The 13,064-nt window shown below is 37.6% G+C and overlaps 1 protein-coding gene across 1 annotated transcript in view; it reads left to right on the top strand.

Annotated features, from left to right (window-relative positions):
* Positions 1-13,064, top strand: part of LOC128496881 (dynein axonemal heavy chain 5-like) — a 115,365-nt gene that overhangs the window by 69,062 nt on the left and 33,239 nt on the right. The window contains exons 58-61 of the mRNA XM_053466699.1: positions 509-724; positions 3,628-3,795; positions 4,711-4,929; positions 5,418-5,594. Of these exons, the coding sequence (XP_053322674.1) occupies positions 509-724; positions 3,628-3,795; positions 4,711-4,929; positions 5,418-5,594 (780 nt within the window). The remainder of the gene's footprint in view (positions 1-508; positions 725-3,627; positions 3,796-4,710; positions 4,930-5,417; positions 5,595-13,064) is intronic.

The following is a 13,064-nucleotide window of genomic DNA, read 5'->3' as shown; positions in this document are numbered from 1 at the left end:
ACTAACTAAAATAGAATGACTACTGTTGTAGACCACTCCTAGCTGCCATTTTGACTCCTTAGTAAACAAACCATGGAACACATCATAATACTTTTAATTTGTTAAATATTAATTGCTTTTCTGTATAAGAGCAATGCTGTAAACGATATACATTTCAAAACAGATTTTTTGTTTATGTACCACATTTATATTTCTTCATTGGTCGTACATTAAAGGACCACTCTTTTAAAATGTCTGTACGTGTTTCAGATTCAAACACATGACTGGGGAGAGTTTCCCTGAATGCACATGATCTAACACACGTTCAGGATATTCGTATCTACTCTTCTAGTCAAATAAAATTCCAGAATATTAGATCTATAACCAAAGGATAGTTACCCTTTTTTAGCCATGTCCGCTGATTATATGCCTTTTACAAATGTACAGATGGCTGGTTATTGGATTTTATTACAGAGGTAAACAGGGCTGAATACATCTTTTTAATTATTTGTCTTGCAATTTCTTTCAGACCATAAAGCCTTCTGACATAGCAACAGTTCGCAAACTGGGTAGACCTCCTCATTTAATTATGAGAATCATGGACTGCGTTTTGCTCCTGTTCCAGAGAAAAATTGATCCAGTGACACTTGATCCTGAACGACCGTGTCTCAAACCTTCCTGGGGAGAGGCCCTAAAACTAATGAATAACTCTGGGTTCCTTAATACCCTGCTTACTTTTCAAAAGGTAAGTGTGTCAGAGTTGCCCGACAGTTATAAACGAATGTGCAGCTATATAACCATCTGTCAATAAAAGGATGGTAAACCATTGTAGATTATGACTAATACATGATAATATTGTGTAGGCTTGAGTTGAAAGGGACAGTTGGCTACCACAAACAACCTTCTTAATGATGAATGCATATTAAAGTACTGCATATTACCATACTGCCCCCTCTACTCTGTGTGATTTGGGCAGAGTTTGTCTACTCAAAACAAACTGAGTATGCAAAATGGTCAAATATTAGGTGGCACTTAGGTATCATATGCATTAAATAGCATATAATGGCTGATGTGTGCCTTTCTTTTGGTCTACCCAAGTAGGATCAAACCTTGGTTGACCCAGGTCATTTTTCTAACTCACCAATTTTTGTTTTATGAACGGTATGAATATTTGAACATTTTATTAATACAGTTGTTGAATGTCCAATGATATCTACTGTGTGATACACTGCCTCTTATGGTGTTTGTCCCAATGGAACCCAAAGCAGTCTATGCTAGCACCCAAAGCTCCTTACTTCTACTCAGAGTTTATCCAAACATATCCAAGCATATGGTATTGTCAAGTTTAAAACATCCCCAGAAACCAATTTGAATAACATAGTATATAAAAAACAATACAACTAAACAATAGATAGTGAAAACATGTAAAGACAGATCATATAGACAGCTAAGAATCATTTGGCCCATCTAGTCTGCCCATAGCCTATCTAGTCTGCCCATCATAGCAATACATTACAAATCATTACTGCACCTAACTGGGCAAATTATTGAAGTAAACTAAATTCATTATGACATCCAAGTAAACTAAAACCATTATTGTATTGTAATAAACTAACATCATAACTAAAATAAATACCCCGTGGCTAAACAGGAGTGGATCAATCTTCCTGAAAAAAATATTTTCCTGATTACCCCTGGAACTTTTTTTTGGTAATTTTGTTAAATATGGAAGCACCAAAAGTGCACCTAAATAATAATGGCTTTAGATGAATCTTTTCGTAGACTTTTCATCCATCTCTATCTTTTTTAGAATATGTCAATATATATTTATGATCATAGTAAATCCTCAAATTGCATAAAATAACCACATTCACTTTGAGTACTTGACATATCATCAGTAAGTAATACAAAGGATGTTTCTTAGATGATGGGCAAAGAAAATTGGATATTGAGTTTAATTGTATGATTTATCTTTTTGCTAATGCACTGTGTCAGTGTTAAAAAAAACAACACAGCGGAAACAGCAGTGTGCCATAAATAATATATTATGGAGCAAACAGTAGCTGGGGCTAAACTTTCAGTGCAACAAGAGAGATGGGTGCTTGGCTGGGTGGGGATTGTTCATTCTGTTTTCTAATTATTATTATTAACTTTTATTTAAATAGCACCAACAATTTACGCAGTGCTTCTTACAATACATATATTCAAGGGGTATGACAAAACTAGAATTGACAGACTAAGACAAGCGGATATATTAACCCCTTAAGGACAATGGGCGGTCCCTAAACCCATTGAAAACAATGCATCTTGAGCCCGTACATGTATGGGCTTTGTCATTAAGGGGTTAAGTAGAGAGGACTCTAGAAATTCAGTATACAGTATTATTATATATAATGATATATAATAATAAATAATATATAATAATATATAAAAAAATAAAATATATAATACATTTAAATATTTACATTTGCGCAGGATCAATAGCTTTTGATAGTGTTGGAAAGAACTGCCCCACAGAACTACCCCTGTGATGTCAACCAGCACCCTTCTACATTACTAGGTTTTACTAAAAAAAAAAAACCTACCGCCTTACTTTAAAATACATATTAGCTAGATTAATTATTGAAAAATCTTAACCATGCATAATTAAGAGGAAAGTATGTTCTCATTCACGATGAAGGAAAATAAATCATGAGTCGCATAAGGTCAAATCTACTAATCGCTTTGTCTAACAAAATTACAAAAGGCTAGGCACACAGTGCAAATATTTACCACTGAGTATTATGGAAGATAATGAGTGTATCTACTCTGATATTGAAAAGTAAATCACACTCATTAACAGACACAGAATAGCTCAATAGCTTAGACCGCAAAAGCAAAGAAAATAACAGGCATTGATTCTCACAACCAGGGGTAGGCAACAACATTGCCCATGGTGGACAATTTGATGATGTCCTATGGACCTTCAAAAACCTTGCCATGGACACTGGTGTTGTTGTATGGACACTTTGCGTATTCCTGCTCACAGCCCAGAACTCTTCTGGGTCCCATATTTTTCTCATGGGACCCAAAATGGCACTACTGGTCATAATCATTTAAAAACAATGAGTGTTCCATAGCTTTTTAATGGAGCACAAGCTAAGTGGTCTAGTCCTTAAAGACCAAGTGGTATATTCTAATCCCTAAAAGGGAAAATGGATATCGTGATATAGTTCTCAAAGGCTTTAGATGTAAAGTCACACAAGATTTTGGAACCTTAAAAGTCTTTTTGTTTTATATGTAAACACCTATAGCTGAAGATCTATGAGGTCCAAAAACAAATGTGACTTTACATCTTTTTCTGCACTGGCCTAATAAAAGTTATCATCTAGTACTAGAGGCTTCTTTGAAGGACCCACACACCAGCTCATTAAATGTGTATTGATCATTTGAAGGAAACACACCAGAATTAGGTTATTTACAGAATATACACTATTAAAGAAACATGCTTATGTTATTGTTTATAAATCAACTGTCCACATTATGTTCATTGTTTGATAAAAAAAAGATAATGGAACCCAATAACCCAGTAGACTAACCTTTTGTTTATGTATATATACATTTTGTTTGATGCTGTAAACACATAACAATAATGTGGTGCCATTTCAGGACTCAATCACTGGAGAGGTGGTTGAACTGCTTCAGCCTTACCTGGACATGGATGACTACAACTTAGAGTCTGCTAAAAAAGTTTGTGGCAATGTGGCTGGCTTGTGTTCTTGGACACAGGCTATGGCATATTTCTTTGGAATTAACAAGGAAGTCCTTCCCCTGAAGGTAGGTATTCTAACAACATAAAGGGCAATGCATTTCACATGTACCGACACCTGGCAAAAGCATTAAAAATAACCTTAGGACTTTGTTAGAGCCATGACACCATAACCATAGAACCATGAAACTATGGACAAGTAATGTGTAAAAACTTTTAAAAAAAACTATGTATCTGTAAGGTTACTGTTCTTGAGGAATGTTACTGAGCACAAATTGTTAATTGTGTGTATTTTATACATTAGCGCTATAAAATATTGTTTTATATTTATGAATATGGTTTCAGATGGAAGCTCTGATTTTCCTAAAAAAAAACATCATTGGTATGAAAGTGTAAAAAAAGCCTTGGTTCGAAAGGGATCGGGATAGAAATCTGACGATACCAAAGCTACCATTCTTATATGTGCATTGATAAAACATTATTGTGATGTGCACATCTTTCATAAATTTAGGAACAGAGGCGATATTTTTTAATTTGCCTCATGATCGTGTATTCCAATTGATTATTGGTATACTTTGTGATTCATCTTGTTTAGTGCAGATGATGCAAAATGTCACTTCATCCTTCATCCTGCTACCCATCACATTTCTATTGATTTATGTAACAGACAGACAGTGTTTCTTGTATCAGTGGCAGTCAATGTAAACGGAGAAACATGTTTCAGCATTAAATATAGAATGTGCAAGTGAGAGCAAATGTTTATACTGGAAGGGACGTTTTAATAGAGATCAGTATGAAATAGCAAATCACATTTCCGTATGAGAAGTCCCCAGCTCATGTAAGCCATTAGAGAGAAAAGTATCTCTGATTGCATTAAAAAGATAGCAGACCAGATCCTAAATGCCATACCCAGGAACCTCCAGACTCTGGCTAGCCAGAGTTCTCCATCGCTGCAAACACTAATTATAGTATATATTTTGTAGGCTAACTTGGCACTACAGGGAGCCAAACTCGCGGCTGCCCAAGAAGAACTCAACAATGCACAGAAGCAGCTTGATGCAAAGCAGAAAGAGCTGGATGAAGTGCAGGCCATGTACGATGCTGCCATGAGGGAGAAACAGGCTCTAGTGGATGATGCTGAAGCCTGTCGCAGGAAGATGGTCAATGCAACTGCATTAATTGAAGGACTTGGAGGAGAAAAAGTAAGGATCTGACTACCGACCCAGAGAATGACCCTTTTCTGTGTTCATTGTCATTAAATAAACCATCATTATTTTGCTCAACCTTTATGGTTTACTTAGTGTCACTTTATCGCCTGCATAGATAGGAGAATGTTTGATAACTGGTGCAGAAAACAAGAAGCGGCAGGAGATTTAGACACGCTCCTAAAGTGCTAAGCTGAACATAAAAACACTCATCCCACGTTATTAGAAGTGCATTATCGGGGGGGTTCGTTTAGCTATTCTTGCAGGGATCACTAAGTAGGTTGTCTCTTTCTTATTCTTAGTTGATTTCGCTTTCTATTTTAGGGGTATGAGAAATTTAACAAATAGGTATTGAAGAGAAAGTAATAAGCAGCACATTGGCAGCATATGCTTTAGTAGGCTATGTAACACACATAAAACAAAAACCCATAGAAGCCATATACATGGGTGTGAGTAAAATGTAATACTATTGTTTCTGCTCCCAGATACGTTGGACCGAAAGCAGCAAAAGCTTTCAGAATCAAATAATTCGACTAGTGGGAGATGTTCTTTTGGCTACCGGCTTCCTCTCCTACAGTGGTCCGTTTAACCAAGAATACAGAAGCTTGCTGCTTCAGATGTGGAAGAGGGAGATGAACACTAACAGAATACCATACAGTGATGTAAGTATTAAAGAGCAGACACTCAAGTCCAGTCCTAGTGGTCCCTCAGGCAAGAATACCCTTTGGTACCCAACCGCCATGTTTATAAATCAAAATGACTATACAAAAAGAGATTAACTCACCAAGGATGGATAGCCGCTTAATAGCCTGATCTACGGTACATAGACGCTCTGAATCATCTCAAATGTTAGCGCCATTTACACATTAGGCTGATACTGCCACAAGGACAAACCAGAACCCAAACATGAGGCAATTTTCTGCTGCATGAGCAGCAATTCCTGACACTTGTTTCAGCCTTCATAGTCCTCGGTGAGAAATACCATTATTGGTCTAAGCTCTGATTCAAGTTTATAAAAATGACCATGGAAAATGTTGAATATACAGTAGCTATGTAGTTACTTTACTGTAGTCTCCGTTGCTATGTTACTAAAGATTTATTTTAACTTGAGCCAGAAATAAGAAGTGATATTGATCACAGAAGTTTGTATTGTGTACGTCAGGCAAGGTGCGTACCATAAGAACCATGTTTTCATCAATGGGCTATTTGTTAAATTGCATAATGGATTCTAGATAAGCCCATTTAGTACAATGGGTTAGGCCAATTAAGGCACATAGCATTAGGGAAAGGTATTTACCAGTTTTAACCATTTAACAGTATTTACCAGGTTAGAATTAGGTTCATTTTATAATGTAATGGCTTGATATTTGGTCTACAGCGTGGTCATTTCAGAAGACAATGGGCTGGAATTCCTACAGCCTGTTTCATTATAAGATCCTTTTCTGGATAAGCCATATTGGATACTCTTTGTATATAGCATTTGTGAGCATTTAATTTAAACTATGTATAATGTGTGCCATTTATGGTTTCAATTACATATGATTCCGTTACATATCTATCCTGGCTGAATGTTCTAGGAGACCAACATGGTAACTGACTTTAAAAGAGAATTTGGAACTAGTTTGTGCATTACTTATTCTGAACAGCTTATTTGCAGATGTTTTACTGTCACTGTATATGCTTGAGACGGTTTCTGATTTGTCCAGAAAAGACATGCCATTCAGCTACCGTTTGCTGTAACACATTCGAGGAATAATTGTATTCAGTGACGAACTCTCTGTTTACAATACGACATGCTGTGCTCACTCGCGCACCTGATTTAATAGATTGCAGCGTGACAGACACAGGGGAAATCTGAAACACCTTAAATTGCCTTTGGCACCACAAACTTGACATTGAGCTATAAGGCATGAAACCGCCTAAATGCGATGTTACCTTTTTAATTCACAAAATGTCAGTTTTTGCCAAGAGCCATAAGTTAGTGCTCTTGGTGCCTGGGGCAGAAGGGGGCGCAGGGACACTTCTTGCCTTGAGGAGTCTGTGGCAGCTGCCCCTCTTGCCCCATAGACGTTTACGGCCCTTCTATAGCTACTTTTGGGCACTAATGAATACTTATTTCTATTCCCTGTTTTTTAAATCACTTAGAAAACATGTTACATGGCCTTTTGTCTTAAAAACCACAGCATCTTGTGTTAAAAAAAACAGCTTTTGTACTTAATTAATTTAGGATGCACTAAAATGTGATCATTGTAGGATCCTTTCATTTTTTGATTTCATCACCTATTTAGAGATCCATACGCCAGTAAACTTAAGCAGCTGAACCCCACAGGAGCCACATGGCTGTTATATCTGCTGATTTCACAGTACCTCTCAAAGTATTTTAGATGACATTTCCATACATTATCTCATCAGCTCCCCTTCACTTTATCTCTTTACCTGCTATCTCTCCCTTTGGCTGAGAAATCTGTATTTCATCCATTGTTCGTGTGAAATGAGCACCTCCTCATTTCCAAATGTCAGTGCTCGAGGCTGTGTTCAAGGAGAAGTGGAAAGAGTTTGGCTTAGCGTATTAATCATTTTCCTTTCTTTTCCGCTTAAGAGCAGTAAGAATAAATGTTTCATTCTGTGTATATGTAAAATGGAAAGACTTTTCGATTACCCAAAAAGAAGTTCACTTTTGCTGGTTAATTGCAAAATATATATATCTGCCCTGAGTCTGGGAGATAAGAAAAATGTTTACAGGATGTTTAATCCCACAGCTCCGAAACTAATAGAAACATAGAATGTGACGACAGATAAGCATACCTGGGAACTTCTGGGCTCCGGCTACCAGAAGCCTTCCCTTGTGGGGCGCGGCCAGGACTGCACGCTGTCGTCAGCGCTCCCGCTGACGTTAATGGGAGTTCCCGCTGACGTCGGGGGCGTCCCCCGCTGATGGCAGCGGGAAACACTCCCATTTAAAGGGGAAATGGGCGGGGAGCGGAGGATTCGGGTCTTGACCCGGCGAACCGGAGGAGCAGCGCTCACCCGGCAATCTCCGGGTTAAACCCGGAGAGTTCCCAGGTATGCAGATCAGGACCATTTGGACCATCTAGTCTGACTGTTTGTTTCTGATGTAAAGACTCAGACTTTATTCTGTACTTAGTCTCATCTTATATACAGGCTATCCTTTTCCTCATCCAATGCATGTGATAGGATGGTGATACATAAAGAGGGGCATCGACAGACTCCTATTGTCAGATAGATATAGAGAGCTGTCATGTACTATGGCTATATAGCGCCGGGACAAATATGAAATCAAAAAGTAGAGGTTAATGACCCATTAATACATTTGATGTATTTAGTATAGCAAAGGCCCTGGGCTGCAAAGATGAGCTATGACCCATTGGACAGTGCTGCAGGATATGGTGGCGTTATATAAAACAACAATAATAATAATAATAATGTAGTTTCTCTAATTTACTATTGCTGGTCATCAGCTTGCTGAGCCACAGTAATTCTCTTCACTTTTGCAATATGCTGTCACCTTGAAGACAAATAATCTTTAAAGATATTTGCTCTTCTAAAATGCATTAGTCAATCTATAAGCTTCACACAACCCAGCGTGACTGTGAGAGGTAGCATTCTTTTGTCTTAGTACTATAAAGTAGTGTATCTATCTGGGTATGCGGTGTCATTTGTTCCTTAGCGCTGCTGCAGACATAACAACGTGTTGTCCTTGAAAGCAGAATAACAATAAGACCATTAATATAAGTTTTTCTCCGTGGATATGTTTAAGAATACGGTGCCTGAAAAGGCAGGCGTCAAGAGCATCAATTATTGATTTTCCTGCCAATCACGCAGTAAGTGGAGAAATTGTGCATACGTTTAAGGTGTAATGAGGCACCTTTAGTGGGACCGGGTAGGCAGAATACATAATGCTTAAGACATATACTTTTTAAGTTACCCAATTAGTAGTCACGATGGATTTGACACAGGCAAGCTATGAATTGTACTATTGCCAACAGCCGTACAATGTGTAGATCAAGGGATGGTATTTAAGTCTAAACTTTAACCTGCCTACCTACCCATAATTTCTTTACAGCAGCACCAGTTTCTATCTTTTATTGCCTAAAAAATCAGACCTTGAATTTCGTTCATTTTCCATGAAATCCATGTGGCTGGCTCTTGTAATAAAAGGGAGCAATCCTGCCTTGATTTCAGTTTTTTCCCCAAATTAAACTACGGTAAGAAAAAGAGACACTGTCTCATTGAATGAAACTAGTTAAAATAAATGAAAAAAAGAAGTAATAAACTACCTGGAGAGATAACTACTCAAATCATCATAGCTTTCTTTACACATTATAGGAATTTTTTTAACGGGTATTGACACGTCAAGCGAATTACTCTGTTTTCCTAAATTTGGAGGTTTTGAACTGCCAAGAACATTTGAAGAACAAACTCATAAATTCTGCCGAGTTAAAAAAGAACAGGTGATATTTTTTATATGTGTCAAAAGTGTTAAAATACAATTTAAGAAATCCAAAACAGTGCCGGCTTTAGCGGTAAGGGGATTTTTTTTTTGGTACAGTTAATCTGGATTTTGTGAACATGGTTCAAAGGAGATTGTAGAGTTAGATTGTGGATCATGCCGGCTATAGGCTTTCTTTTCTTTCTTATGGTTTAATTTTCTCAGTATTTTTGAAAGTCCAGTATCCATACGAATAAAAATCGTCCTAGCTCTGGAAGCACATGCTGAGAAGATTTCATGTCTTATCTTGCCACAGCACTAACTGTGTTGGGAGTAGTGTTAAAAAGGCATTAAAATATTTCTTGTACTTTACTGACAAGCAAAAGGTATTGTACCCAGGCTGTCACACTGACTCAATACACATTATTATAAAAAAGGACAAGCATTTTGGGGGAAAAAGAGACAGATACCTAAAATGTCAGGCTGTCTCGATACCATATGCGATGCTACTATTAGTATAACCTAATCTAATTGAAATCCACTGAATTTCACAAAGAAACAAAGGTTCGGCTAGTGTCCAAAATAGCATGGGACAAGCGGTCACAGTGACACAGTAATGCAGGTGCGTACGTTCCCAGCACTTTAATGCCTTTTTGTTATCTTATTGAGAAGAATCAGCATGACATGAGACTGGATGTGATGATGTATACTGCATGTGTGTTAGAAGCCAAATACATATTCAATATTATTTACCGTTAAAAGCTTTCTCCATGTTAGGAACAGGTAGTCTACGTGTATCTCCTATACCATATTCAGTTTTTCTGCTGAGAATTGCAAGCCCACAACACTATGGATGTATACTTTATTAGCTGCCTAAGAAATCAAGTTGCCCCATAAAGTTGACTGTATAGCTCCTAAAGTCTGCATAAATGTGTACATTATTGTGTTTGATGATTAGTTTGGTGATATTTCCCCCCGCCCAGTGTTCTTCTCTTATCGAACCACACTATACACTACACTGTATCTTCAGCCCACGTTATATCGCTGCATTCTGACATTAAAAAGAAACCAAAAAGACAGGAATATACAAAGCGTAATACTCTCCTTGTAGTGGAAGAACAAACTGTCCAAGGACTCTTCTTGCCCCAATAGATATCGTAAAAACTGAGCGAGACTCCAATTTACTTTAGATAAGCAAACCAAATGCTTATCTTAAGTGAATTGTAATCTCTCTTGATTTTGCACATTCTAACGTTATCCTAATGTCCCATGTACAACCCACATTCACGTCTGTACATCCTACCCTATGCCTTTTATGTGTCACTATATCCTACTGTGCACCCCACATCCGGATTGTTGTATGTCAGCATGCAATCCAATTTAAATATGTATATCCCAGTTTTTCCTGATATATAGATATTGTTTTATCTCCCATATTTATCATAGATATATATTGGATATAATACTCACCAGTGTATAATACGCAGGTATAACTTTATACTCAGTTTTGCAGGTACATTTACATGTAATCACAGTGACGTACTACATGCACACCCTCACATCTATATTTAGGACCCCCTCCCAGCTTACCTACCTTTGTAGGCTCAGGATGGGCCCATCTTGTGTGATCCAGCAGCTGATGACAGGACCGTTCTCCTGGTCCCTCGTGGTCCTCACACACGGCCTGCATCTGGAAATGGTGTGATATCCCAGCCTTTAAACTCATGGAAGGATACAGAAACTGATAGAGAGGGTTTTTATGTAATACCCACATCCCATTTCTGAACTGTTGAAAGTGGGGTAAGTCGTGTGCATTATACCGAGATATTACAGTATATATATATATATATATATATATATATATATATATATATACATATATACACCGGTATATCAATGCATAAGGGTCCATGTCTCAACCATTTTGCTTTTCCTGTTTGATACTTTAAAAAGTTACATGTTTAACTTCTCTCTTTGTGCAAAAAAAGGAACATCCATAAATCATAATCTCTTTTTCGGTAATGACTGCTGTACTTTGTGTTTGAGAAGTAGCACCCAAGCTGTCTGACTTATTTCTTTGTCACTTTATATTGGAGAAAAGTGATTGAAAGTGTCCAGCCATCAGTGTCACTTCCAGCTTTGTCTAAAAACAGGACATATTCATTCATTTTCTCTGTCAGTTCTGTATTTTTTGGTTTCAAAAGCATACAGTAGTTGCTGTGGTTCAAAGACTCAAATAAATGACATTTGAGGTTTATGGACCAAAAATATGACATTGTAATGGAAAAGTTAGATCGAGTTTCCATCAAAGCGTGTTATCCTTCATCCTCAAACTAAGTTTAAACTGTCAGATCTAGAGCGGCATTTAAAAAATCAAATGGAAATAATCTTGTATGTTTTTTAAACTAATTTAACAGCAACCCTTCTCCCTGCCTCATTTTTAAACACTGAGTAATTCATGTAAGCATGTCCGGCTACCAATTATCATCAGTAATCTTCATTACATATCCTGACTGTGCCGTTTCTCTGGCAGAAGGCAAAATGTAAGTCACAAAGCTCCACCACCATCCTCTAAATGTTATAATCCGCTCAGCTCCCTCATTCCCAAAGCTATTTCAGGGTCTACAGCTTAATTTTTCTTTTGTTTTCTATAACTTTTTATAACATTGTAGATACATTGGGAGCATGAAAAATCAACAGTGTAGACTTTAATTATTTAAAGGAAACCTTTCCCCAAGATTGGATGCATTCAAAGTGAGCCGGCCCTTACATGGGTCCTGGCGGTTCCATGGGACCCAAGTCAAACTTTGATAGGGGCAGAAATCAGGGGTCGGCAGGGTGCCCCATTTGTGGTGTCTGCCACCCTGCCTACTGAAACAGAGGTCTGTAGGAACAGACCTTGTGCTCCTACCTACTACATGACTTAGGAAAGGTAAGAGGTTGGGAGAAAGGGAAAGATATATAATGAGAAAGAGGAGAGATAGTAAGAAAATGGAGAGAGAAAGATATAGGGGGCAGATAATGAGGAGGGGAGAGATAGAGCCAAGGGGAGATTATGAGAAAGAAGAGAGATGGGAAGAAAGGGGAGAGGAAATGAGAAAGAGGATAGGGAAAAATGGGAAAGGGATAATGAGAAATGGGAGAGATAGGGAGAAAGGGGAGAGATAATGAGAAAGAGGAGAGATACGGAGGAAAGGGAGCGATAAAAAGAAACAGGAGAGATAAGATCAATACGATTGATTTAGTTGCATGACTTTGTGGCTGACATATCTACTTTTATTTTTTTATTTATGTGTGTGGAGGGGGGAGCATTTCATGCCGGCATTCAAGTGATCACAGATTAGTCATGTATTTGTGTCTGTGACTGTGAATTTATAAAGCTTTTTTAACCACCTAATGAAAAACCCTTAAATCCAAAGCCTTACTTAGACTTTAGCCTTGGAATCCTATTTAATGCGCACTTACTTATCCTGATAATTCTTGTCAGTTTAGGATAGGTAACCATTCCTGTGTGTTTAGTTCCTGTGAGCATAGCAGAGGTTCATAGATGAAAATCCGTGATACCTTTTGGAGTTTTTTTTCTTTGTAAGCAATTTAGCTGCCAACTGTTCTTACCGTAGCTTAGTGCGAACTAAAAGTAAACATTAGCCTCTGTTTCATAGATTCTAATAAAGTGACTTAT

This window comes from Spea bombifrons, chromosome 5 (assembly GCF_027358695.1).
Source record: "Spea bombifrons isolate aSpeBom1 chromosome 5, aSpeBom1.2.pri, whole genome shotgun sequence".
NCBI lineage: Eukaryota > Metazoa > Chordata > Amphibia > Anura > Pelobatidae > Spea > Spea bombifrons.
Note: the sequence above shows the minus strand (reverse complement) of the source record. Positions and strands in the feature narration are given on the sequence as shown.